The 27,242-nt window shown below is 35.7% G+C and overlaps 2 protein-coding genes across 5 annotated transcripts; both read right to left on the bottom strand.

Moving 5' to 3' along the window:
- Positions 1-165: 165 nt before the first annotated feature.
- Positions 166-10,071, bottom strand: LOC130010414 (cytochrome P450 1A1-like). The gene is made up of 10 exons (XM_050558801.2): positions 9,888-10,071; positions 7,948-8,025; positions 7,665-7,763; positions 6,599-6,692; positions 5,634-5,789; positions 5,089-5,300; positions 4,852-4,977; positions 4,371-4,475; positions 3,126-3,266; positions 166-2,851 (listed from the first exon to the last, which is right to left on the bottom strand). The coding sequence occupies exons 2-10, from the start codon at positions 7,949-7,951 to the stop codon at positions 2,499-2,501; spliced, it is 1,290 nt and encodes a 429-aa protein (XP_050414758.2). The 5' UTR covers positions 7,952-8,025; positions 9,888-10,071; the 3' UTR covers positions 166-2,498.
- Positions 10,072-15,424: 5,353 nt separating this feature from the next.
- LOC126828802 (cytochrome P450 1A2) lies at positions 15,425-26,751 on the bottom strand. 4 transcript variants are annotated; one of them, XM_050558804.2, is made up of 11 exons: positions 26,293-26,751; positions 24,131-24,407; positions 23,411-23,488; positions 21,712-21,810; positions 21,157-21,250; positions 20,419-20,574; positions 19,028-19,239; positions 18,511-18,636; positions 18,229-18,333; positions 17,529-17,663; positions 15,425-15,894 (listed from the first exon to the last, which is right to left on the bottom strand). In XM_050558804.2, exons 2-11 carry the CDS (start codon positions 24,336-24,338, stop codon positions 15,542-15,544), a joined length of 1,566 nt encoding a protein of 521 aa, XP_050414761.1. In that variant the 5' UTR covers positions 24,339-24,407; positions 26,293-26,751; the 3' UTR covers positions 15,425-15,541. The 4 variants fall into 4 exon arrangements, with proteins under 4 accessions (XP_050414761.1, XP_055958139.1, XP_055958140.1 ...); XM_056102164.1 differs by lacking the exon at positions 26,293-26,751 and adding an exon at positions 26,019-26,268; XM_056102165.1 differs by lacking the exon at positions 26,293-26,751 and adding an exon at positions 25,796-25,976.
- Positions 26,752-27,242: the final 491 nt, after the last annotated feature.

Here is a 27,242-nt window from a genome sequence, read left to right as displayed (position 1 = left end):
GAATTTGCTTCCATCAATGAACTCAAATGCCAGGATATTGACTTAAATTTTCAAAATTTGCTCAGGGGGAGACACCCGCCCCCCGGACCTTCAGTTAGGTTGTTCATTGTTATAGGCGCTGTCTTAAGGTTCACAGAAAATTAATAACAAAATCAATAACAATCATACTTGACATGAACTTTATTTCAACTTGAATAAAACTGCTTTCTGGCGAGATGAACGATCAGTGAACAACTACGCTCAGTGTTTTATCACCCAAAAACACATTCTACAGTAGGTATCGATTGTGTGATAAGTTTTATATTCTACTGAGCGACAACTGGCGTGGTTTCGAATCCCCGGTTGTACGTGACAAGGAGTAGGGTAGTCTGTCCAATTTCGTGGGTTTTCTCTGAGTCCTCCCTCTGCTAAAGACCCCTACGCGCAAGCGAATTAATGAAATGAAATTAAACCATATGTTAGTCCCTAAATGACATAGTTTGGTCCCGAAATTACCTAGTTTGTTTCAAGTGGACGTTACCCCCCCCCCCCACCTCTCTCTCTCTATCTCTCTCTACTGAGCGATATCTAAGCAAAGCCACGTTCATTTTTACATTATCGACTTGTGTTGATATATTTTGATATCAAATTAAGACTCGTAGGAGATTCTCTATATAACCATTATTTTGGTGACATACATTGTGGGGTTGAATTGTGGATGGCGCCCTAGATTTGGACCCCCATCCCCCTGTTCACAACATCTAGAACCGCTACTGTTAACAGATACAAAACATATACCATATCTTTGTAGACCTTAGAGTACAGAATATCCAAATAAGGTAAAACAGCTGCATAATTGTTAATTTACATAAATGGCCCTGGACATCCCTTACAAACTAGTGTTAAAGATGCATTATGTAATAGCTAAATCTGCCTAATGCAGATCTTCTTTCGTTTAGCCTCAAATGTTATATAAATCAATAATTAGAAATATAAGCCTATAATCAACTACCTAGACCATCGGATAGTTTGGATTTTCAACACGATTGGCAGTTAATAATTGAATTAGAAAATGCATATACATGTATATATATCGTGCACTGTCTCAAACTCTTTATCCTATGATTATCAGTTCAGTAATTAACAACATATTTTTATATAATTATTTACAGTAGTAAAGGTGAGATTTGTACGTTTACAGTATAGATTTCGCGATAATTATATCACCTTTCAGTCAATTTCTCACCCCTGTTAATTAACACACCGTACCTACAGATTTTACCCTCTTCGTATTAGATTTGTTGCGATAATTAGAATTTTACCGATATTGGTACAAATTTACTAAAAAGCGTGAAATCTATACTGTAAACGTACAAATCTCATCTTTACTACTTCTCAGTGCTATACAATAAAATAGAACCAGATCTTCCCATATAATACCAGAAAGACAGTTGTACAAAACATAGACATAACAAACAGTAAATATCACAGACGATAAAACACACAAAACTCCGAAATTTGCAATACGATTATCTCGACAGTCGGATGTGTCGGGTGCTAAAAAAATACCTAGCATAGCCATACACGTGCCCGTCACTCACAAATACCATGTCTAACAGATAGCTACACATCTACTTATCTCGTCAACGCAACTAGTCCATCATTCTGAGACCAAAAATATGCCAATATGTACTAGATATAAACCACTACGAGGTCGTAAGAGGTCTATATTAAACATACAAAAGAAATGAGATTAATAGCAAAAATGAATTTATATAATCTTCTAGCTGTCCTGTTAACAAAACATGTGCATGCATATTAGTACAAACATGTAAATGCATATTAGTATATACAAACATGTAAATGCATATTAGTATATACAAAGATGGGCATGCGTATTAGTACAAACACGTGCTTACTTGGACAATCCCATGAAGGCAATTATAGTGATCAGAGGAGGTCAATATCCAAAATGACGACCAAGAAGATCAAAGAGATACTTTTATCGTGGTTTGTATGTATTTATATGGTTAAGTGAGGAATTTCATTATCAATTTACTTTTGTGTAATACATATAAAAACATACACTATGAATTCTTGTTTTCATTGAAATGTTCAAATTTTTGTTTGTTTGTTGTTTTATTTTTTTTTTGTATTTGGGGACGGGGTACATCTACCGTATTCATTTCCATGCAAAACTTATTTATAAATAATTCATAAATAATTCGTTTGATAACGATGAAAGTACTAGCCAAAATTTTAATTTTAGTGTTTTTTCTCTAATACTTGAATTTTACTTATATGATTAACTGAGAGTCAATGACATTATCTATGAATAGTCCTAAGACGGACGAAAAGTACTTTAAAATGTTAAAATGCTATTAAACCAGTGTTGAAATCAGTTTGTGTCGGCATACTTTTTATCTTTTCATCGTTTTCCTTGAAACAAAGTTGTGCAGCATTACGGTTGTGCTAATAATTCTGGCTATATATATAATTTGGATAACAAAAGCAAATGTTTAAGGGTTGATTCGGGGCTTAACTACGATCTTGTATGGATGAGGGGCAAATTGAAGTAAGTCCTCCTTCGGCTGCAAATTAATTGTCTTTCCTGGTTCCGGTTCCATGACCAATCTCTGACAAAAGCCTGCTAGAATTAAATGCAGTTCTGGTTTAGCCATTGGTTCTCCAAGACAAACTCTTCTACCAGCACTAAATGGAAGCCAGTTTTCAGGTTTTGGTGCCATTTGACCATCTTTATCTAAAAATCTTTCTGGCTTAAACTTTTCCACTTCTTCCCAATTATCTGGATCATTCTGAATTCCCCAGTGATTGATGAAAACCATGGTATCCTTAGGAACCTCATATTTACCTGTAGTGAATAATGAACATAATTCTTACTGGATGAAATCGAACTTAATCTTTTAATAGATGCTATAGATATAGTTCATTACACAACTTAAGAATTACAGAACTTCGTAGCACACCTTTATGGTAGATGTTATGAAATGCGTGGACATGTGATCTGACATCTCCAGCCCAACAAATTCTAAGTTAAATCAATTTAAAATGCAAGATGGACGCAAAGGCGGTTTCGAAATTTGGGTAAATAATTGTTATACTGTTAAACATTGTATATATCTTACCAGTAGCTATCGTAGTATCACAGCTGGTCATGTGAGGAACTCCTAATGGTGCTACCGTTCCTATTCTCATTACTTCATGTAATACTGCATCTGTATAGGAGAGATTTTCTCTATCTGATGTGGTAGGGTATCTATCATTCCCTGTAATAGATGTATAGTATATATTCAATTATTCTGAAGTAACTTCTACAGAGCGTTGCTATCGCATTTTACTGGAGTTGAAATAATAATGACATTTTGTTTAGTAGATATATTATCTTGCTAATTAAGTAGATTTCCAAACTTGTCCACCCATAACCACGATGGCCTGGTAATCATTCATGTAGCACCATCCCGTATGGCTTCAATATAGACTGCGGACTTTAATTTGACTACACGCCGTGTTTTTTTAATATTAAAACCAATGAAACCCCGAATGCCGTCAATACATGTTTATATAGCAGAATGCATCACAAATACAAAGGTAATAAACAACCATGATAAAACATATTTAAGCACAAACTATAGTCTATAGGAACTGTAAATAGCTTCCATGGATTCTGACATCCGTTCTACCCCAGCCGGCTGGAAACAATTCTCCACAGTTTGTCGGAATAATATCTGAATAAAATCACACATGATTGTTTATTCTCATATGGAAACTACATAAATAACATGCATTTCCATATTTGTAAATGGATCGCTTGACGTCATATCTGGTACATTTCCATTGTATAATAAACAAACAGCAGTGGAATCCTAATTACGATTTCAGTTAGTGGTAGACAAAATTTGAAAAACAAGTTTATTACGAAGAAGAAATTATGACGTTAACATATCTAGCATACCAGACAATTGGTCAGCCCAGTTTTATCAAATACATCTCTAATCATTAATAAAATAACACTTCATTAAATATTATATGTAGGTCAATTCACAATAATTCGCATTGATGTTAAACTCTTTTGAGTAAATGTTACGTTTTATTGTAAGCCTATAGCAATTGTTCGTGTAGTCAAAATGCACAACAATACAAAGACCTAATAGTACGTAAATACACCAGAGAAAATGTAATTTTAAAGAAACAGGTAAGTACACATTAAATATGGCGATCATTTTTGGATTGCTAATGATTCCAATATAGCCATCTATCCACACAAAGTGCCCTCCTCTGACCGCCTCTACTCCCATTCCTATTTCTTATATATGTATATGTCCAGCCTTAATATAAGTATATATTGTTATATAAAACAAATTAAAAATTACCAACGACAGAATCCACTTCATCTTGTATTTTCTTCTGTACATCAGGAAAGCCGGCCATATACATTAAAGCCCAGTATAATGTTTGTCTTGATGTATCATTACCAGCTGAAAGTGAGCATTTGAAGGTTGTATTTCATCATTGAATTTTAACTTAATGTCTTCTTATCAACTTTCTAACACGTTCATCGAGTTCCGTAGTGAAACCGGATCACCCAGAAGAGCTGGATATTACTGGGTATTATTGGTGAAACTATACTAAAAAATAATGTGCTGTCGTGTAATTAGCCCTAGAGATATGGCAGAAACCAAGAAAACGAATGGACCTAAGACCGATCCCTGTTGTTATATTGTATAATATAAATTTTATATTACCTTCAATATTGATTCCGGTTTAAATTTTGGCTGATGTAGTAACTAACTACTTCTTTATCGATGTTGTGCTATTTTGCATGAAACAATAGGTAAACAATAAATTTCATACCTATAAATATGTCAAATACTATCAACATAAGGTGGTGATCTTTAAAATAGTCCATATTCTCTTCGCCTTCTTCCCTCATGTCTTTAGCTGCTTGAAGAAGACTTTCTGTAAAGTTAGTTACATTACCTGAAATGAAACACTGATTGAATAACTAGGAATACTTTTATTATTAGATGATATAATTATGCACATCAACTGTGAGCTAATGAAGTTTTTGAAAATAATAAAACTACAGACCTGGTACAAATTCGTCTTCTATCCTTTTGATATTAGATCTCGTAAAATCAACAAGTTGCTCAACTACTTGGGCAAAATGTTTAAACCTTTTGGTCGGGAACAATCTGGCTGGTGGGAAAAAATCTTCTATGAAAATCCCGTCTGATAATATTTTAGAAACCTCTTCCAGGATGTTGAGTAAATCTAAGTATTCTTTATCGTTATATTCATACCTTATAAAAATACAAATTGTAATTTAGTACAATATAGATCAAAGCGTTTCAGTTTTATTTCACTAAAAAGCACATTATTTGTTCTATTGTGCCCTAAAGAATATGAAAAGTAGGTAGATGTTAAGTATTTGTCATATTACTTCTACATATGGTCTTTAAACTTTCTTTTTTGTATTAAAACCATATAAGGAAAATCATTTACTTTGTCAATCTGTTTTTCGTTTTTTTGTTCGGTTTTATATTTTAAGTTTTAATTAGCATCTAAAAGGTTTTATAATTGAAGCACGTTCTTACTTTCATTTAAGTTTAGGCAGTAAAATCATATATACTTACTTTGTGCCGAAGACCATGGCTCCTAGAATATTTAAAGTTGTAAAGAACATGTAAGGTTTAGGATCAAAAGGTCCTTTCTCTTTTAACATGGCTTCAACTGTTTTAGATACGGCTTCTTCTACCTTTATATTAAAGTTTCCACTCACCATAAACAACCTAAAATCATAATTGTAACGTTAACAGAGAGAGAGAGAGAGGGGGGGAGGGAGAGTTTAACGTCCACTCGACACAGACTAGGTCATTTCAAGACTAACACATAACACATAGCCCGAAATAGTCAAAGTAACGTTAAAGTAATCAGAAATGTAAAAATACTGTTAAAGTAGTCGGAAATGTAAAAATAACTTTAAACAAAAACAAAATGATAAAACTAATGCTAAAATAACCAAACATTGAAAACCGAAATGGTAATCATAACGTAAAAGTTAATATAAATGGTAAAACTAACGTCGAAAAAGCACGAAACGTAACCATACAAGGTAATACTAACGCTAAAGAACCGGTAATGATAACGTTAAAATAAACCGAAATGGTAAATGTTAAAGTTACCAGTGATGACAACAATAACGTTAAAATAACGTGAAATTGTAAAAATAATGTTAGATTGACCTCAAATGATAGAAATAACGTTAAAAAATCCGAAATGGTAACAATAATGTTTAAGATAAAACATGATATGATAAAAAAATAATGTTACACAACCAGAAGTAGTCAAAATAACGTCAAAATAACCTGAAATTAATTTTTAATATGCACATACTGTAAGTAATGAATCTTAAGTGGTATTAAAAGACGTTGAATTACATAAAATAAAGGGCAAAATGAATATAGAATATTGACTAAAAATACATTGGGCTTTGATCAAAAATAATGTGGAACCGTCACATCGATAAGAGTCTATCTACAGTTAATAAAGGTCATTTGAAATTTTGTGGGTGCTGACTTATCTAGCCTTTACTATTTACCTTATAGCACGACCTGCTAACTTTCTTCTAAGTTTCCATCCAGTACCGTATCTACCGTTAATAATATCTTCTCCTCCTTGGAGAAAAGTTTCAGCTAGAGAAGGAAATGAAAAGATTTATAAGCTTGCAGTATGCAATATGTAGTTTAACATTAAGACGACGCTTTACCTTGGTTATTTGAGATTAACATATGGTATTGTTAGACTACAAGCTGGATGCGGCGAGGAGGTCCATCAAATGGGCACAAATTTCTGACAAGCGAATCTTATATAAATTGTTCTGTAGAATTCGAATTCGAACTCTAAAGTTGCCGGTATTGATCAATTTGGTCTCCATTCGGGGACAAATGTCAAATATGGTAATGACAGAGACAGTGACCATTTGGGATATATACGGCCCTCGGGTCATAATTTGGAAATGATCACACGAGTAAAGGCTACTGAATCACTTTGAAAAGGCCCAACTTAACCCTTGACCGTGGTGGGTCAACATACAGATTCTGTCCGATTTAAACCCAATTGCCAGGTCATGTACAAATTGTTAAAACTCAAAGTTATTGAGACAAAGTTATTTACCAGGAAATCCAAAATATACATTTATTGTTAACTAATGAGACGAAATGAAAAAAGCAACACTTTTTGCAAATGGATGATTGAAATCTCTTTTGAGGGATACATTTTAATTGTAAATGTAACACCATCAGATGACGACGATTGAAATCTCTTTTGAGAGATACATTTTAATGCTAAATGTAACAACATCAGGTTGCTCCGAGAACCTTGCTTTAATTCAAGAGTGCATGAGACCCAATATCCACTATAGATCGCATCGACAAAACTGGCGCATTATCAGGCAACATCTGCCGGAGTGTACGCTGTCACCTTCCCGCACAATTTACGTAGTGATGACACTTTTCGTCGACGGCTACACTCTGTAGGTCTACATTCCAGACTAATTCTGACAAAGTCATCAAGATAATGCTCGAGCGCACAAAACACGTTTTTACCTTGGTAAATATAATCTCATTAAAAAATTTATATTTTGATGTAAGAAATTGTTTACGTACAAGCATACTGTATATAACGATCCGAGTAGTTAGCTCCCTTGGTGAGCAAAGCTTCATTAATAACATCAATACGGTTTAATATAAGACATCGTACTGGTCCTGAAATATCAATATACAATGGCTACTTTAGGATTAAAAAATAAAAAAAAACACAGGACAATCGGCTCTCTGAATTTGATCCCGCTATCTTTGCAGAATGATGTGGAGACAACTAAACGTGCTTCGTTCTTTTAAAGATTGACCTCCCGGGAAGAGTTGAGATTATGATCATTAGGTTTCTTACCCATGTAATAAGTAAAGGTTGGTCCATATTTCTTAGACAGGTTGAGGAATTTCTTTGCAAGGTTGCCTTTGGTATATGCTGAAATTAGATTATACATTAATAGACATTCGTATTTGTTCTTTATGCTACTCTCACACAGTGGCGAATATGGTGGCGAATGGGCTTTCAATTTGCCACCAATGATTGTCAGCCATTTGTAAGGATTTACTAGCATTCGTCTTGATTCGGCGGCGGTTGGCGAATACTCTCACACAATCGCGAATATCCTTATATGAAAATTCAAAATTCGTGGCAAATTCGCCGAAAATGATACTGAAATACTAAAAAAAAGGTGAGACCTTCATCTTACGAATGCATTACGATATATAAATGTTTTACGATATACAAATACCTTGTCACCAATAAAAATGGCTTATTAAAGCTATTAGAATATTCTTTACTGGCGAACTTTAGGAGCATGTTCCTAATATTCACAACACCCGATTTACCACCGCGAATGCCTACGATTGTCTGTCGATCACAATGTGATTATTGCGAATTGGTGGTGAATTGTATTCGTATAAGCCCATTCGCCCCCATACTCGCCATTGTTTGAGAGTAGCATAATGAGACTAAATTTTAAAACAATTTTTTTTTCCGTTCAACATTTGTATCTAAAGAAAGACAATTAATGTAAAAGCTTCGATGCCCTTATTTTTACGTTAATTGTAACAATGTGTGATAAAATGTAAAGACGTTGGCATGACTCAATGTGGGTAGATGAAAAAGACCTTTAAAGAAGCATTATGTAAAAGATAACTCTGCCTATTGCAGGTCTTTCTTTATGCTTCAAATGTTATATAAAATATTAATTAGACTTTTATTAACATCACAAGACCATAATCTACTCTCCATACCCTCGGATGTTCGCGATTTTCAATGTATTGAAACCAGATCGTCGTTTAACAATTTAATTAAAAAATGAATAATCGAGACTTTGTTTACTATCGTAACAACGGCAATGATAATTGAGGCCCCGCTATTCTCCAAACAGCCATAATTTCGCTCAGAATGATGTAATTTATTTAATATATTCATTTTTCATTATCTATTTATCACTATTATAGTGAGAACTGTCAGCTTCTTTTTTTTTATCTAAATCTTACATAATGCATCTTTAAGAAATTATTATGGCCAAACCAATTTAATTTTTAGTTCATTGGGATATTGATAAATAATTCCCCCCCCCCCAATCGAGTACTTGAGTCTTGTGAATGATGTTTTATTTAGAATTTGAAAACTTGAAAATGCAGAACTATAAACGTTTTTGAGAATAGCAATCAAGTAATTTTGGTTTTTAAATTATTTTCCCACAAAAAATAGGTCACAAAATTGGAAAATAGGCGTTCCTGAAGAACAAAAGTAAACGCTTAATTCCATTATTTTTTAACATTGCATTGCGATTAGATTATTACATTATTTTAAAGGAGCTAAATCGCTAACATTTGGGACCTAGAAATTCACAAAAGTGGGTCGCAACGCATATAATACTGTAATATGAATGTATATAAACTGATTTACATTTAATGGTTTCCGTTTTTACTCTAATTTCAAATCAGTTCTGTTCGGCGAAATAAGTCAGCAATCTCAATCGAGTGAAAATTTCTAGCGTCTAGTTATTCTAGTCTACATAACTCCATTTGATTTGGTGCAATGTGTCTAGCCTCGTCCCTCGAGTCTCTCAATACAACTGGGACTGAAGCGCATTATGGTACACGATTCGTGTACCAATGTTAAAAAAATTATTTTATCTTAAATATCGGATGTCAGAAGCTCATCTTTTCCCGGTAAGTTTACATCATCAATGTTGATTTAAATTGACCAATAATTCGTGTTTTCGATGTCGAAGATTTTGGAGGATTTTGGGTTACGGACTTAGGTCCTTTAATGGTAATACTCACCTTCTGTATTTCCAATCAGGGGCCAAGCAAAGGGTCCTGGGGGTAAACGATACCTCTTCTTAAAGATCAGATAAGCCAACGCACCTGTTGCGACACCAATCAATAAAGATCTACTTATTTTAGATTCTGGTATATAATCATAGACTACATCCGGTATATATTTAACTAGTTCTTCTAGTATATGTTGTATAGAGTCAACAATTACCATCTTGTAAATTGGTAACTCTGCAATCTAGATATGAAAAAGGTGTATATATGTATAAAATGTAAAAAATTCATTAATATTATGACTACAATAACTGTTTAACAATGATTCCTCGGTGGCGCATTATAGCCCAGTTGGTGTTGACGTGCCATTATAAACACCATTTCATTTCATTATTTCCAGGACTTTGATACAGTGATACATTTAGTCATCCTGACATTGAAATAGGATTCGGTTTGTCTCCCCGAACATCAATTGATTAAATGATTGGATGACCACTGATTGATCACCCTTGCCATAGAGATTTATCTATAAATTTTAAAATCTTTAGAAATTATAGATCACCTACATATAATAAACAAAATTGTTACCATTAATCAGCAATAAAATTAAATTAATTAAATTAAATTAAATTAGATTAATAAACTTTAATTTACACACAATGGTCTTCAAGTTCAACAGTATATAGGACTGATTGTCAAGCCTCGACTGGTAAGTGATTGTGCAATATGTATAAGTTACAGGCTATATACCAACATATATATTTTATCCAATATCAAATCAGGTCAAATTTAACTAATGCGCACAGGACAATCGAGTATGTATCCCCCTAACGCAACAGAAGTAATGCATTGCATATTGTATTCGGTCAAAAAAGAGGACACGATATATTCGTATAGGCTATAAAGTAAACATTAAGACAGGACACAGATCACTAATGATTTCCCCATTGACCTGAATGTTAATTCTCGTCTCTTAGACAGGCTGAACTTTTTCCCAAATTTGGGTAGAACGCTAGAGACAAGTAAACATGCAATTTTCGGTCCTACATTTCAACCTAACCAACCTCTCAACTCTTGTATCCTTCCGCCTCAAAATCATGAATATACACCAAAACCTGGCAGAAAATGTATTTTCAAACCCTTTTCTTCGATTCTACACCAAAAAGTCAACAAAAATCGCCATGCAAAAGGGGGAAAAAGGGAAAGACTAAAAATAACTTTCGCCCTACATTCGTAGGGTGACGGTGTAGAAATATTTGGTGAGCTGTGTCCATCTACTAAACACAACACAATTGATTTACTGTGTATCACGGGTAACCCAGTGTGATCAAATGAAAAATTGTATCTGGAGAGCATTGGCAATAAATATTATCGCTGAAGACTGGAATAACCAGACGCTAGAGATTGCCAATCGATTGCAACTTCTTCCGTATTTCGCCGAACATAACTGTTCTGAAATTTGAATGAAAACGGAAACGATTGATTGTAAATCAGTTTATATACATTCATATTACATTATCATATGCGTTGCGACCCATTTGTGTCAATTTCTAGGTCCCAAATATTAGCGATTTAGCTGCTTTAAACTAAAATTTAATCGTATAGACCGTGTACCTCAATTTATTTTGATCTAAATCATAGAAGTTAAGATCCCTCTAAACCGACTTTGAATATCTAAAAAAAAGTACGACCTGAACATAAATATTCATTATGTTTTTCTAATGCGTAGTGTACCTCTAGTGTGCGTCTGCCTTAAGTAGTCAAACCCTATAAATAGACCACATTGGAAAAAAATATGATATGTATGGAAGTCCATTACTGCCTATCTTTAAATACATTTCTTCTAATGTGGTGATTTTGATGTGTGGTTGTTGTCATTTGGGTATTCTCTTTATTATTTGGTATCTTTTTTATGTTGTTTCTTTCCTATGTGGTATCTTTATTATGGAGTTTCTTGGTTATATGATATCTTTATTATGAAGTTTCTTTGTTATGTGATATCTTTATTATGTCGTTTCTGTATTATGGGAGTGAACCCGAGACCTGGTTAGCGTACAAGCGTCTGACTCACTGAACCACAGCGGCCCTCAATTTATTTGTTGTCAGTTTCTCAGGTGAAAATAATAGTCTCATGATCAAGCACACTTTGACAGCGTATAATTTGTAAGATACGCTTTATAGAAAACAAAATACAATCAATTCTGGACTACTAAATTACATCTGTAGTATTTTTAATGTATCAAAAGTGTCTATCAATGATTATTACATGTTTCAAAAGAGTCTATCAATAATTATGTTTCAATACAGTCTATAATCATAACATGTTTCAAAACAGTCTATCAACAATTATTACGTGTCAAAATTTCATAACTGATCAATAATAGTCATCACATTTCTCAAATGTATCAAAAGTGTCCATCGATAATTATTAAACATATCAAAAGTGTCTATCAATGACTATTACATTTTTCAATAGTGCCTATATATCAATAAATTATACATATTTCAGAGATGTGTATCAACAATGAATAGATGGCCTAAAAGTGTTCATCAATACATGTGACGCTACAGGTAGAGGTAAGTCGTGACTATCCTTCGTCACGGCACTAAAAAGGAATTAGATGTGACACTTTAGGTAGAGTTACGTTGCGCCGTGACTATCCTTCGTCAGGGCACTAAATAAGGAATTATATATGACACTATGGATGTGACACTTTCCTGTGTCTCGGCAGCAGGATGTAGCTGACTCTATCGTCTAGGACCTTCTTTGACTTCGCGTTGTGGGATCAACTATTTCAATCATCAATTAACTGACTCTAGAACACGGTTTATGTGTGTGAGTTAGTTGTATTTTACGTCTGCTTCCACCGAGGTGATATCGCAGACACACCCCGTTTACGTTGTTACTAAGTTTATATAACAAATACAGCAAACTACAAGGGTTAAATAAAGGAAAACTACAACATGTATTTTAGATACTTAAGGGGTTATTAAGATATCCACGGTCTGAGTTTAACATCCTTTATAACTCTGACCTGGAGGGGTTGGATGGCTGAATGGTTAGCATGCGTGCGCTGTATCATAAAGTCTGTCATTGAGTCGACTGACGTGGTTTCGAATCCCCGGTTGTACGTGACAAGGAGTAGGGTCGCCTGTCCAACCTCGTAGGTTTTCTCCGGGTTCTCCGGTTTCCTCCCACTGCTAAAGACGCCTACGCACACGCGAATTATTGTGTTAGACCCGAAATGACCTAGTTTGTGTCGAGTGGACGTTAAACCCCATTTCTCTCTCTCTCTCTCTCTCTCTCTCTGACCTAACGTAACGGCTTAAACATCACATTTTGTCACTACCCCAGCCTCTCAGCCGAGGCGACTGTGGGTATGACGCCCCCCCCCCCCAGGAACTCACGGACTATGCCTTCTCTACGGTCTCATCCTGATGTCTGAAGTGAAATAAAACTCGCTCTTTCTTATATAGAAAGTAAATGCGTCAGCTATTAGGGCGAGACAATTACCATTTTTGGGTAAGTGTTTCATATGGGTACCGTGAAGCGTCATCTGTGTACCAGTTGCCTGGAAGATAGTAACCCCTTCCAGAAATGGATACTGGCATAACTGTCGGTGGGTTAGTCTAAGAAAGTAGTAGAATAATGCAAAGTACTTCATTACCCTAATTTTCGTCATACATCATATAGGTAACGCATTTCTATATTAAACAAAACACTTTTCTTAGATCACTAAAATAAACCTTATAGTATTACATACATTACTCAACGTACATAAGCAATGATTATCCGGACATATGATGTATGCTTATAGGTTATTACATGTCGATCCCATTTTTAATTTGAGAACCAAGGAACTCGGTACTGGGTGATATAAAACAACCAATGCTTAGCAAGTAAAGAAAAAACATTTTGAGAATGTATTCCGAGGGCTACTGCCAATTATGCACATATACAATGTCCCCCAAATCACATAATAGATGACACAATAGAGGCATGAGAATATATCCAAATCACCACACCGTAACAGGTCAATCGCCACATAACCAATGCTGACTTAATAAATGAGACGGCATAATATCAAAAACACCATAAAGTAAAAACACAAGGCAGCCACGGCGTTCCATAGATATGTTTGACACTTGATACAGCTAACGCACAGGCACCTGTAAGGTGTAAAATATTTCAAAATACAACTTAATGTATGTCTAACTAAAGTCCGTTACGTCCATGTTCGTAGGCGGGATTATCAAATAACTGGTCTGGTTAACCCTCATACACAGACAGCGTATTTGCAAACACAAATATAGAACCCTTTACATATACAATGGTCAATGCAATATATAGAAGAAATTTGACTGTTTAATGACTTCCGACAACTCTTCTGTCAGTGGTGCTGGACGGGTGTCTATTCGTTCGAACGTCACCTGTACACGTTGACGTGCACGTAGAATAACCCGCGAGAGTTGCAATTCGAAATGAGAGAGGAGTAGATAGGGTAACGTCCCCTCAACACAACAGGACTAACATATGGTTGAATGTCAATACTTAGTTCTCGCGCCATGGGTTTTAGCAGTTGGAGAAAACGATAGGGCCTCAAATAAATCTTACAACGCATCTCCTTGGCACGCAGAAGTTTCTATAACGACACGGGACTCAATTAATGGCAGATCAAGGGATCTAAAGCGCATGTATTAGACACACACCCCACACCCCCTTCCCAGGAATTGTTAAAAGAAATGGTAGTTTTTGCAAATGAAGGTCAGTAACCTGATCTGCCAATAATTTTGACTAAATAAGTATAGCATCTCAGGAAGTGGTAATGACCACAATAAGTCCATGTGTAATTTATATTTTAATTTTACGAAAACATATAAAAGACACAGAATTAATCAAATTCAACAATTAATGTTCTAAATGGATTTTAAATTAATATTTGAAATTAATACGTTGCTTCTTGATATAAGTGTGAGGTCAGGGACTTTTATTTTGTCCCACACGAAGGTCTGTCAAAGAAAATATGTTTTTAGTTTATATGCTCTAATACCAAACTGCAAACGACATAATATTCCAGATTAAGCATAAAACAAAACTGGCTCCGTTGAAGTACGCAATACCAAATACCTTGTTCTGTGTGTGTGAAATAGCTTTATTTAATGTCCGCTTCTACCGAAGTGATATCGCAGACAATCCTTGTTCTGTAAACGAATTCTTACTTATATGCACTGCAAAAGACTATTAGACATACGTCCCTATCACGCAACCGATACACCCGAACAAATCCATGTCGGACTGTTTTTCTTGTTCGAGCTGGGCTTCTTTTTTGGGGATATAGTTGTGGCTACAGGTGTGTTCATTTGGTGATATATAGTACTATATAGCTTTATGCAAATGTTACTATATAATTCACACAATATACGCACTGAACTGGAATAGCTTGAGATGTATTAGAAACAAGCAGAATAATTTCGTGTATTAAAACATACAGTCTTAGAGGTATTTTATTTCAATAGGAATAAACATTTAAATAACCCAACTCCCTACCTCTTTTTCCAATCATTTTACTCAAATTTAATTCTTTGTATTACACAGATAGTCTTAGGAGTTCCTTATACAAATGACATTAATCATATTCAAAATGTTTCAGATTCAGATTATCACATTAAGCTCTGATTCGTTCCTGGACGACAATTTTGTATGGGTGAGGCACAATTGTTAATCCTTTAACCATGGGTCCTATCTTAACCGGAACACCAGGTTCCATTGTGATAGTTAATCGCTGACAGAGAGCTGCTAGAATTAAATGTAGTTCTGGTTTAGCCATAGTTTCTCCAAGACAAACTCTTCTCCCAGCACTAAACGGAAGCCAGTTTTCAGGTTTTGGTGCCATCTTTCCATCACTATCTAAAAATCTTTCTGGTTTAAACTTTTCCACGTCTTCCCAATTATCTGGATCATTCTGAATTCCCCAGTGATTTATGAAAATCAGAGTATCTTTAGGAACCTCATATTCTCCTGTATAGAGTTAATTATAAAATGAGAGTTATCATACATAAAATATACTTTAAATGAATAAAGGAATGCGACATGAAATTAATACGCTTGTTTCATACTAAAGGACTGTGTTTGCTTCCAAAATTGTACTTTAGATACTGAAGGCCAAGAAAAATACTGTGCAGAAAAGCCGGGCATTAAATACCATTTCATTTAATGTTTTATGGGTAAGCTATATGAAATCTTGAAATAAAGATATATTCTGTCCTTAACCGCTTCCCGAACACACCAGTTGGGAAGCGTCCTTACAACATTGGTCACCATTATGTATTAAAGTTATGAACCGTCACAGGGGCGATTTGTTATCTATAACAGAAAGTTTGAGAGTTGTTGTCTGATAAGAGATCGAAATATAAATTATAAAGAATAAGCAAGAGATCAGAAAAAGCAGGAAACTTGGAGAACAACAATCAATGTCAGTTCCGGATCAACCACTTGTCTATATCGTTATAGATAAATCATATTTAGACCCTGTGTAACTTATTCTATCATATTTCTAAAATTCTGGACCTCAACATATCCCTTTAAAAGTAATGTTATCCGCGGTGTACATGTAATACTAATAGGTTTATTTTAAAGTTAATTATAACCTAAAATAGAATCACAGTTTGTCATGTTAAGATTTCTATGCAGTATGTCGTTACATTATGAATCCCTTGTAATATGTACTTATCTAAAGCAGTATCACAACTTACTGTGCCATGAAGTAGCGGATCTAGAAGCTGTGAATAGCGGGTGGGAGAAGGGGGCAGTTCCAAATTTAGGGCACCATCCACAATCTCACCCCACAATGAATGTCAACAAAATACTGGCTATAACACCGTCTGAGCGCCCCGGTAGATCATAGATCGTATTGCCTATATAGTTGTTCACTGGTCGTTATCTCCCCTAAAAGCAGTTTTATTCAAGTTGACATAAACTTCATCTCATATTATGATTGCTATTGATTTGTGTCAACCTTAGAGAAGTGACTATATAACACTGGGCAACCGGAAGGCGGGGGGGGATGATGATATAATGATGTAATCGAGCTACGTATACTATTTATGTAACTGAGGTTTTTTCGGTCTGAGGGGACTTTGTCTCACGGGGACGCTTAATTATTGGTCTCATTGGTAGTGTGGTGGGGGGGGGCTAAATCCGCGCCTGGTGGCATGTCAGATTACTATGCAAATAATATGTCGTTAACGTGGTATATACCAAATGTCGCAGCACAGTTTGTCACATTAAATTACCATAAGATAGTTGCTATAATTTCTATAGCTTGTCACATGAAATTACCATAAGTAATACTAGAAGTATTTTATAGCTTGCCATACCATTTACAATACTTAAACTATTTAGTTACTATTAGTATTTGTTTTTAGCTTGTCATATTACCATAGTTACTTGAAGTGTTTTTATAGCTTGTCATATTACCGTAAGATATTTAAGTACTATAGGTATTTTATAGCTTGTCATATTACCATACGATATTTAAGTACTATAGGTATTTTATAGCTTGTCATATTACCATCATACGATATTTCGATATTTAAGAAGTAGTTTTTAAAGCTTACGATGCGAGATATCGTTACTATGGAGTATGTAGTTACCTATCGTGGTATCACAGCTGGTCATGTGAGGAACACCAACGGGTGCTACCGTTCCTATTCTCATTACTTCATGTAATACAGCATCTGTATAGGGGAGACCTTCTCTATCTGATGTGGTAGGATATCTATCATTCCCTATTATACATAAAAATACAACATAAATGAATCATTCAGTGAACTACAGGTCACTTGGGCGTGTCATATTAAAAGGCAATGAGGCTCTGGGGTAGGATGTGGGTTACCGTAAATCTAATCCATACATAACCTACGAATGTAGTTCCTGTTAATTAATTAAGAGGGTTTGAATTTACCAGTTCTGAACGTGTGTGTGTATATTGATGATATTCAGGCGGGGCGGGTGGGGGCCGGTGTAACGGTGATATGTACGACGCTGGGTTGCATGTTAATAACCCCATACAAGGTGTGGGGCATGCTTTCAACGAGAAATATTTGGTGGTCTGCATCCATATTTTGGTTTGGTTCCTAATATAGTCTCCCTTTAAGTGAAAAAAGTCCCATTTCAGGCGCTCGAACTTCTGGTGTCTATAATTATGACGCCAATCGCTATAGATTAAGAGGCTTGGTTTAACGTCCACTTCACAAAAATAAACATTATAGATATATATGTAAACGATGATTTGCATCACATGTTTATATAATGCTATATTGAGCTTCTAATTTAAATCTAAGGAAACCCTACCAACGACAGAATCCACTTCATCTTGTATTTTTTTCTGGACATCAGGCATGCCAGCTATATACATTAAAGCCCAGTATAATGTTTGTCTTGATGTGTCATTACCAGCTGAAAGTTAAAATATTGTTAATAAGACAAATATTACCATTAATGTGACACAAATAACAGGAATGATTTCTCTTTCTCTAGCTGAAAGTTAAAATATTCTTAATAAGACAAATATCACCATTAATATGGCACAAATAACAGGAATGATTTCTCTTTCTCTGACACTATGAAACTCACCCAAAAATATATCAAATACCGTAGAAACTACGTGAATGCTTTTATAATCTGTCATATTCTCTTCCCCGTCATCCTTGATTTCTTTTTCGGCTTGAAGTATACTCTCAGTAAAGTTAGTAATATTACCTAAAATGGAGAACAGTTGAATGAAAAAGAAATCTAACAAAGCGCCCAGGGAAAGGCACAATTTTTTCTTGACTGCTTTACCATGAACCGTCATAAAGCCATGAAGAAATTTCGAAATTTAAAGTCTTGCTTACATCAAAACAAATAGAATGAAAATATGGTAGTGACTGCGCTCTTAATTCAAGTTTTTTCAATTTTAATTATCTAAATTCGACTCCACACGAAATAGTCTTATATGTCATATATTTGATTAAGGAAATATTATTTGTTTTATCACCATTCATTCCTGTAAACGCCAATGACCCTTTGTTCAATCAGCTGCGATAACAAACAAAAAATCTCTTTTTAGAAATGATCTAAGCACAATATTTCAGGGAAACGGAATACAAACCTGGTTTAAACGTGTTGCGTATACGTTGAACATGTGTATCGATACGATCCATAAACTGATCGAGTAAGTCTGTAAACTGTCTAAACCTTTGTGAAGGAAATAACCTCGCAGGTGGAAATACATTTTCTATAAACATGCCCGCCGATTGTGCTGAAGATATTCCTTCCAGCTGATTCAAAAAAGTCAAATATTCTTCATCATCAATATCATATCTACCATAATATAAATATTTGTGATCATGAATGTCATAAACATCATAATATATTTAATATTTCTCATCATCAATGTCACATCATAATATAAATATTTCTCATCATCAATGACATATATAAACATTGTAATATAAATATTTCTCATCATCAATGTCACATCATAATATAAATATTTCTCATCATCAACATCATCAAAATGTAAATCTTTTATCATTAATATCAAAGCGATCAAAATATGCTATTATTTTTTACACGTCTTTCAAACAAAAATATTCTGCACAGTCGGTATATATATTCTTCAATTTATACATATACTTCATCAAAATGGGGTTTAACGTCCTACTTTTCTGCTCCGACTAGGCTATTGAAGACTAGTATATATCTATCAAAATATATACTTCATCATCAATATGCTATTTATCAATCAAAACATAAACATACTTGATAAATATTTCGCGGTTTGCCCCTCGTCAGTGGTGCAGGACTGATCGAGTGTCTGGCAAAGCATAGCGACTAGTCGTTCGGATGGGATAAGAAAACAGGGTGCCGTTTAAGCATTGTCATCCACGTAAAAGAACCCCTGGCAGTTGGAATTCGATGAAAAATAAGTTGAAACGTATGGCGCACACTCTTCTTCATCAGCCCGGTAGTTTCATAAAAGTAGGACGTTAAACCCCATTTCGTTGTACTCCATTTATAAACATTGCTCAATGAGAGATTGTTTGCTCCACACAGATCCATTAACATATGACGTCAGAGCGACGACCAGGCCCCGAGTTCACAAACCATTCTCAGAGAATTTGCTCAATTTTCAATCACTGTTTATGAGAAATATCTTTGATTCAGAAACACAAACTTTGCACATAGTTTATTATTGATGTATCTGATACATTCAAACAACAAAATTATTATAAAGGGCTATATTTTAGTTAAAATAAGGTGAACAAGTTTGAGTAAATTCTCAACTTAAGTCTGAGAATGCTTTGTGAACTCGGGGTCAGTCGATATCCGCTGCCGTCGCAATAACGCGCACACAGTAGATATTTTCTATCAATACTGTGACAATTAAAAAATCGCTTGTAATTTTACCAAGAAAATCACGAGGGTTTATGCTCCAGGACTGCATTAAACAGTATTTCTAATATACCCTTAAAACACAACACGATAGTCCATACTTACTTTGTTCCGAAGACCATGGCCCCTAAAATATTTAAAGTTGTAAAGAACATATAGGGTTTAGGATCAAAAGGTCCTTTCTCTTTTAACATAACTTCCACTGTTTTAGATACGGCTTCTTCTAACTTTATATTAAAACTACCACCGACCATAAATAACCTGAAATGCACAAACAGTAAAATATATTATTACACAGCGACTTTTCTAGAATTATAAATATTATTTCAGACCACATTTCACTAGCCGATGAAAAGCAGTATGACCGCTTCTTTAATTAAATAGGGTATATATCTTAAACAGTATTATCCATAACATTCGATATTATAAACACGAAAACGAATTCAATATGGTCCATTTCTATCAATTTTGATGTTATTATCTTACCGAGAAAATACGGCTCATGATATCCAATATTTAAGACAAACATTTAAAAATCAATTCCCGACTTGATGGTCAATGAGGAAGTAATTACAAATGGCTTATTCAAAAAAGACAAAAAGAAAAAGGGGTAAACTTGTAGACTGAACTAACCAAGAAGAAATGTTTGTCATTCAGTTTGGACGTCTTACGTATTTCGCCAAAACATATCTGATTAGGAATTGTTTATACAGAGCGACGCCCTCTTTAATATTGGGGTCATTAGGAATTGTGGTCATTAGTGCATCTTAATCTTTAAATTGTGTTAATTTTAATCACTCATATCTCTGCCGCTAAGTAATTTATCTGTCATTTAATACATACCTCATTGCACGTCCGGCTATTTTTCGTCTCAATTTCCATTCAGTGCTATAATTACTAAATATAATATCATCACCATTTTTCAACATGACTTTAGCTAAAATAGTGTGAGAAAATTGAGTTAATATATTTATCCCAAACAGGCTATCTTTATAGCTGATGTATAGATCAAAGTGTCTGCAGACAACCTTGATTGATCAAATAATGTATTTGATGTATTTATATTTAATTCACATTCGATATATTCAAACCCGCTTACAAATACTGCACCTATATATAAATCAACCAATTTAGTTCGAAGAAAAAAAATATATTTCTTCCGATAAACCGTGACACAGTTAAGACCGTTGGGGCCTATCGTGTCTGCTTTGTCATTTCCAGGGCCATCGTCTCGGAACAGTTGAATCGTGGAAGATCTTCCTTGAATCTTTGCATAATCCTGGAATGTTTATACTTGACTATATTTATCTATTCTTTGGACAGATTTTGTGATAAATAATGGAAATGTCAATTTAAATCAACAAAAAGCAATACATTTTTAAAAAGTTAAGATCTTACTTGAATAAAGTATCATTCTGTTTGCATAATGTGCCCCTTTTGTAAGTAAAGCCTCGTTGATGACGTCAATACGGTTCAAAACTACAATTCTGGAAGATCCTGAAATGAAATGTCACGTGGAATTCGGGGTCGTGGTAATCGATTCCACCGGGAACTGGGCTCTCTACTAGCATGTCGGAATACCGGAATGGGCCAAGACAAATCTTGGTGGATGTATGCAAGTATAAGAACCACTGACAGTAGACTTACTAATCAATCTCACGTCTCCTTCCCAAGCTGGACTAAGCCTTGAGAAACACTTGTCCGCGATATCACCCAAAGTGGAAGGGGACGTAAAACCCCTACTACCTACCTATGGTAGTTCAATAAGAATAGGCACAGTGAGGTCAGTTTCTACATCAAACTGCACAAGTAACCATAGAAATAAATATTACCATTATGCTTTCTGGTGGACTAGCAATGTTACACTGTACGTGCAATAAACCTGTATATAGCGACCCAATGGCAAGAGAGAGGGAAATGGGGTTTAAGTCCACTCGACACAAACTAGGTCATTTCGGGACTAACATATGGTTTCATTTTATTTCAATAATTCGCTTGCGCGTATGGGTCTTTCGCAGTGGGAGGAAATCGGAGGACCCGGAGAAAACCCACGAGGTTGGACAGGCGACCCTACTTCTTGTCACGTACAACGGGGGATTCGAAACCGCGCCAGTTGACTCAATGACAGGCCTTATGATACAACGCGCAAGTGCTAACCATTTTCCATCCACCCCCTTCCCTTACCCCCGACCCAACGGCGTTTTTGCAGCAAGTAATATTATTTTCAGGTTATTGCTGCGTTGCAAAGCTTACAAACGGTGTCAAATATTTGCCTTTTCAAGGTCAACCAATGAAAATTGATGCTTAACTTGACAGGAGTGCAGAGCCACCCCCCAACCCCCGGTCCCTCCTTCAACTGACCCTAATTTTATCAACAATGATTGGTCCGTTGTCCGGTGACACATCGACCAGCTTGGCTTTGTAAAGCCATGAATTGTATTGTACGAACAAGACTAATGTCACAACTGAACCACACGATTTGAACACCACAAAGGTCTACATCTCTCCGCTGGTATGTTACTAACCTAAGTACTGGAGTTGGGGGGAATGGCCGAATGGTTAGCGCGTGCGCGTTTCATCATAAGGTCTGTCATTAAGCCAACAGGCGTGGTTTCGATTTCTCGGTTGAACGGTGACAAGGAGTAGGGTCGCCTGTCCAACCTCGTGGGTTTTCTCCGGGTCTCCGGTTTCCTCGCACTGCTGGAGATCCTTACGCGCAAGCGAATTATTGAAATAAAATTGCACCGCTTAGTTCCACAATGACCTGGTTTGTGTCGAGTGGACGTTTAACCCCATTTCTCTCTCTCGCTAACCTGCAGGTCGACCCGTGCTCGATCCCTGCGTTGGACTAGAAAGTTCTTCAGGATTTTCCGACGAGGTCCCTTAGTAGTGCAGGACAGACGGTCTGGCAAGCGACAATGTATAGTCGTTCGGATGGGACGGAAAACCGAGGTCCCACGTACACATTGATGTGCACGTAAAAGATGCCTTGACAGTTGGAAGTCGATGTAAGAGCAGGTTGTGGCGCTACTGTCCGTACACCCAATCGAAGCAGAACGGTAGGACGTTAAACTCCATTTCATTTCTTTTCATTTACCTAAGTAGAGGGTGAATGCTGGACCATATTGCTTAGATAGATCAAAGAATTTCTTAGCTATGCTACCTTTGGTATATACTGAAATAGAGAGATATTCATTAACTGTATATATTGTGTAAAGAAGGTTTTCGCATTACAGGGTCTATTTTAAGGTGTCATTGGCGAAGCACGATTTCTGGTGTTTTGGGATGGCGTGAAAATTTCCAGAATTTGACTTCCTATAACATGTGTTTCAGTATCATTTACAGTCCAAAGAAACATCCAAGGCAAACGAACCTTCACTGTCACCTGCACCTGACGATGTTCTGCCATGTAATTTTCCTCCTTTTAAAACAAATCGAAAGTGGTCGATGATCATAATGATAGCTAAGTTTCCTCATACAATCTTGCCAGATTCACTAGGCTACATAGCATTTTTTTCAAAGCACGGATATTTTTATCCAGAGACAAGTTCGTGACTGTAGGCACGTTAAAATAGGTCCCGTTGCATTATCGCTGTGACCCAGACTGTAGTGCTGCAACTACCTCCGCCGAGACATAATCTTCAAAAACGCAATGCAACAGTATTTATGAATAACAATTACAATGGTTTATTTCACTGCGACGTTTCTACAAGCATATGAACACAAATAAATGTAAATCATGTTGATTGCTATCCATAAATAGTGGTTTACTAAATATCCATATAAAATTGACTATTCCAAATAAATGTATACTTACAAACTGTGCTTCCGATTATTGGCCATTTAAAGGGTCCGGGGGGTAAACGGTACCTCTTCTTAAAGATAATATAAGCCAGAGCACCTGTTGCGGTACCAATCAATAAAGATCTAGTTATTTTAGATTCTGGTATATAATCATACACTACATCCGGTATATATTTAATTAGTTCTTCTAGTATATGTTGTATAGAGTCAACAATCACCATCTTGTTGGCGGCTCTACTGCCGATAACACCCGAACTGTCAGTATACTAACTGTCCTCTACAATTCAAGTCTGAAAAAAGGTATTTATAATATATCATCCGAAGCAAATTACATGTCTGATTATGTTTTAAAGATGCAAGGGCTTGTCCGGGTGGGTAGGTTGTAAAACAACACTTTCTATGAGAAAAGGGACATCAGATGGTGGGATGGGATGGGCGCGAGATAATGATATAGGCATATGCCATTTCACAATTAATGCTTTGCATCAATGTAATCGATTCACAATGTGATCGATTCACAATGTGATCGATTCACAATATGATCAATTTGATTCATAATAAAAATTGACGTCAAACAGAGTGTTGGATTTCTATCTTTAAAAAGCTTAGTATTCCTACGTAATTTGGAGACGATGATTGCATCATGCATTGCCATCTGTCAAATTCCCTTAACAATGGATGTTCTATATTAGTGGAAACCTGGCAAACCCCCTCCTGCAAAAATTCCTGAATATGTTTAGTATATGCGACATAATATACTCGCAGGGGCGACCTAGGGAATACCCGGTGGGCTGGATAAAAATATTGCCGAAAACAATTCATGATTAAGGGGCCAATCGATTAGGCTGATAATGCCACAGTACACTCAGTATATATATGAAGCTCAAAATGAAATGAAATGGGGTTTAGCGTCTTATAGTACATGTTCTGCTTCAACCGAGCCAATGCAGACGTGCATACGCCATACAATGTGCTACGTGGGAAATGTTTTACGGGCAGCGTTTCTACCGCCTACTTATATCGAATTCCAACTCGGGATCGAACACGGTGCCTCCAGATAAGCGAATCAGGTAGCTGCAGGCACAGAATACGCCTGCTGCAGCACAGTCAAAATCAAAATGCCTTATGGGTACCAACCACATAATTATACCAATTCATGACGTAACCAAATCAACAGAATGTTACAAAAGAGTCAGTATTCAAATATCATGGTGGTGCAAAGTCCTTTATAACCGATAGTCAGGTTATAATAGATCAACAGATAAATCTTTAAATTTGACACACCATACTTTGTTTAAACTATATAAACAAAAATAGATAAGTAACAGTAACAATGTGTAAAATTTATCAATGAAAGAGAAGGCGAACTATTGTTTAAATTCAGCACACAAAATGTGAAGCGATAGTACCACCTTGTCTTTCCATTTAAATTAACTATTCAATGTAAAACTAACAAAGTACACACCTTGGGAGCGGATGTTAATCCGTACTTATTTCGCTACTACCACAGTACACAGTGGCTACAATTAGCACAAATTGACTCATGACACCCTCAGCAAAAAGTAAGCACAGTATGTCTTTGTATGACAACCACAAAGATAGTGATATAGTTTGTGGGCTATAAAGACCCACCGGTATTTTGAATGCATCATAGCGTAAGGCACAAAAACATACTAACACAGCAATTTTAGGTGACATAGTGAATCACACAGCTCTTCACAATTACGACCAAAACGAAATCCCCAATGCCTTCACGAAGTACCTGAATAAACTGAAGATCAAGATGAATTCGTTTTCTCGAACCTCGGCAGGACATATCTTACATATAAGCTCAGGTAGGTGTTCCGGAAATGATAAGTATATTATGCCTCGAGCACGGTACCTATCGAAGGTAACATTACCTTATTACTTGTCTTATACAATGCCCATTTCCAGTGACCATTTATAAATCACTTCAATACCACGACTAGTTACATCAGTAGATCCTACAGGTTGTTTTTTTTTCAGTCTGAAGATGCAATACATCAATCCGAAATCTCCAAGATATTTTATAAGTCAGTGATCTAATATCGTGTTTACAACCGAGATGTCCGAATAAAGTTCTTTTGAAGAAACATAATTTTGAACAGCTATACATTTTCCCAGCTTCTTAAAAATTGTTATCGTTGTACTTACTTATGCCTTCCCAATAGTTCATCCGGTTATCGGTTTTCTGGGTGTTTTCCTGCACACACGGAAGATCTATAAAACGAGGAAGGTTACCGTCACTAAAATCAATTGCTTAAAGCTAAAGGTTGTCTATATTATAAACACACCTTGCTGAATCACTCGCTTATCTAGTATTACTTGTGGTTGTGAAATCGCTCAAACGTCTACTAATAAATCCCAATCCATATTCCCTCTCTGTATAGCTTTAACAATAAAGGCAATGTGACTGTACCATCCATAACACACAACTATATAACCCGCAAAGCAAACACCAGTCTTTAAAAAATGCAATTGTCAGTATGTTTACAACGACAAATATGTTTTATAGGGCGCTTCATAGCCCAAAGTAACATGGATAGCATGCCCTTGTTAACTAGTCCTATAGCTAACTGTAAACCCAGTTAGCTATCAGTGTTGTGTCTACGAAGTGATACTATACATACAGTTGTATACAACTGTCATAGCTGTTCCCTGACCTAGTTTACACTGTGTGTTGATCAGTATTATCTATTAAGAGAGAGAGAGACAGAGAGACAGAGAGAGACAGAGAAGGAGAGTGTTTAACGTCCACTCGACACAAACAAAAGGTCATTTCGGGACTAACATATGGTTCAATTTAATTCAATAATTCGCTTGCGCGTAGGGGTCTTTAGCAGTGGGATAAAAACGGAGGACCCGGAGAAAACCTACGAGGTTGGACAGGCGACCCTACTCTTTGTCACGTACAACCAGGGAATCGAAACCACACCAGTTGACTCAATGACAGATCTTATGATGCAGCGCGCACACGCTAACCATATTAATGACAAAACTCTAACCAAATACATAATATTTTTTCCTGGACTGATCAGTGATCAGAATAACCATCTAACACTGCCGGAAATAGATATAGCTTTGTTGTTAACGCAAACAACAGT

Source organism: Patella vulgata, chromosome 7 (assembly GCF_932274485.2).
Source record: "Patella vulgata chromosome 7, xgPatVulg1.2, whole genome shotgun sequence".
In the NCBI taxonomy this organism is placed as follows: Eukaryota; Metazoa; Mollusca; class Gastropoda; family Patellidae; genus Patella; species Patella vulgata.
This window is presented reverse-complemented; position numbering and strand designations above follow the sequence as displayed.

Bases quoted from the DNA above. Each gene is read 5' to 3' on its own strand.
- LOC130010414 (XM_050558801.2), bottom strand. The intron at 6,693-7,664 runs GTACGTAAACAA...TTCCTTCTCTAG, and splicing joins TCGTTATATACAGTATGCTT to CTGAAACTTTTCTCCAAGGA. The intron at 3,267-4,370 runs GTAATTTTTAAT...CATCTATTACAG, and splicing joins TGAAGTGGATTCTGTCGTTG to GGAATGATAGATACCCTACC.
- LOC126828802 (XM_050558804.2), bottom strand. From the start codon at position 24,338: ATGGTGATTGTTGACTCTATACAACATATACTAGAAGAACTAATTAAA. The intron at 23,489-24,130 runs GTAAGTATACAT...TCTCTATTTCAG, and splicing joins AATAATCGGAAGCACAGTTT to TATATACCAAAGGTAGCATA. The intron at 19,240-20,418 runs GTAAGTATGGAC...ATATTATGGTAG, and splicing joins GCCATGGTCTTCGGAACAAA to ATATGATATTGATGATGAAG.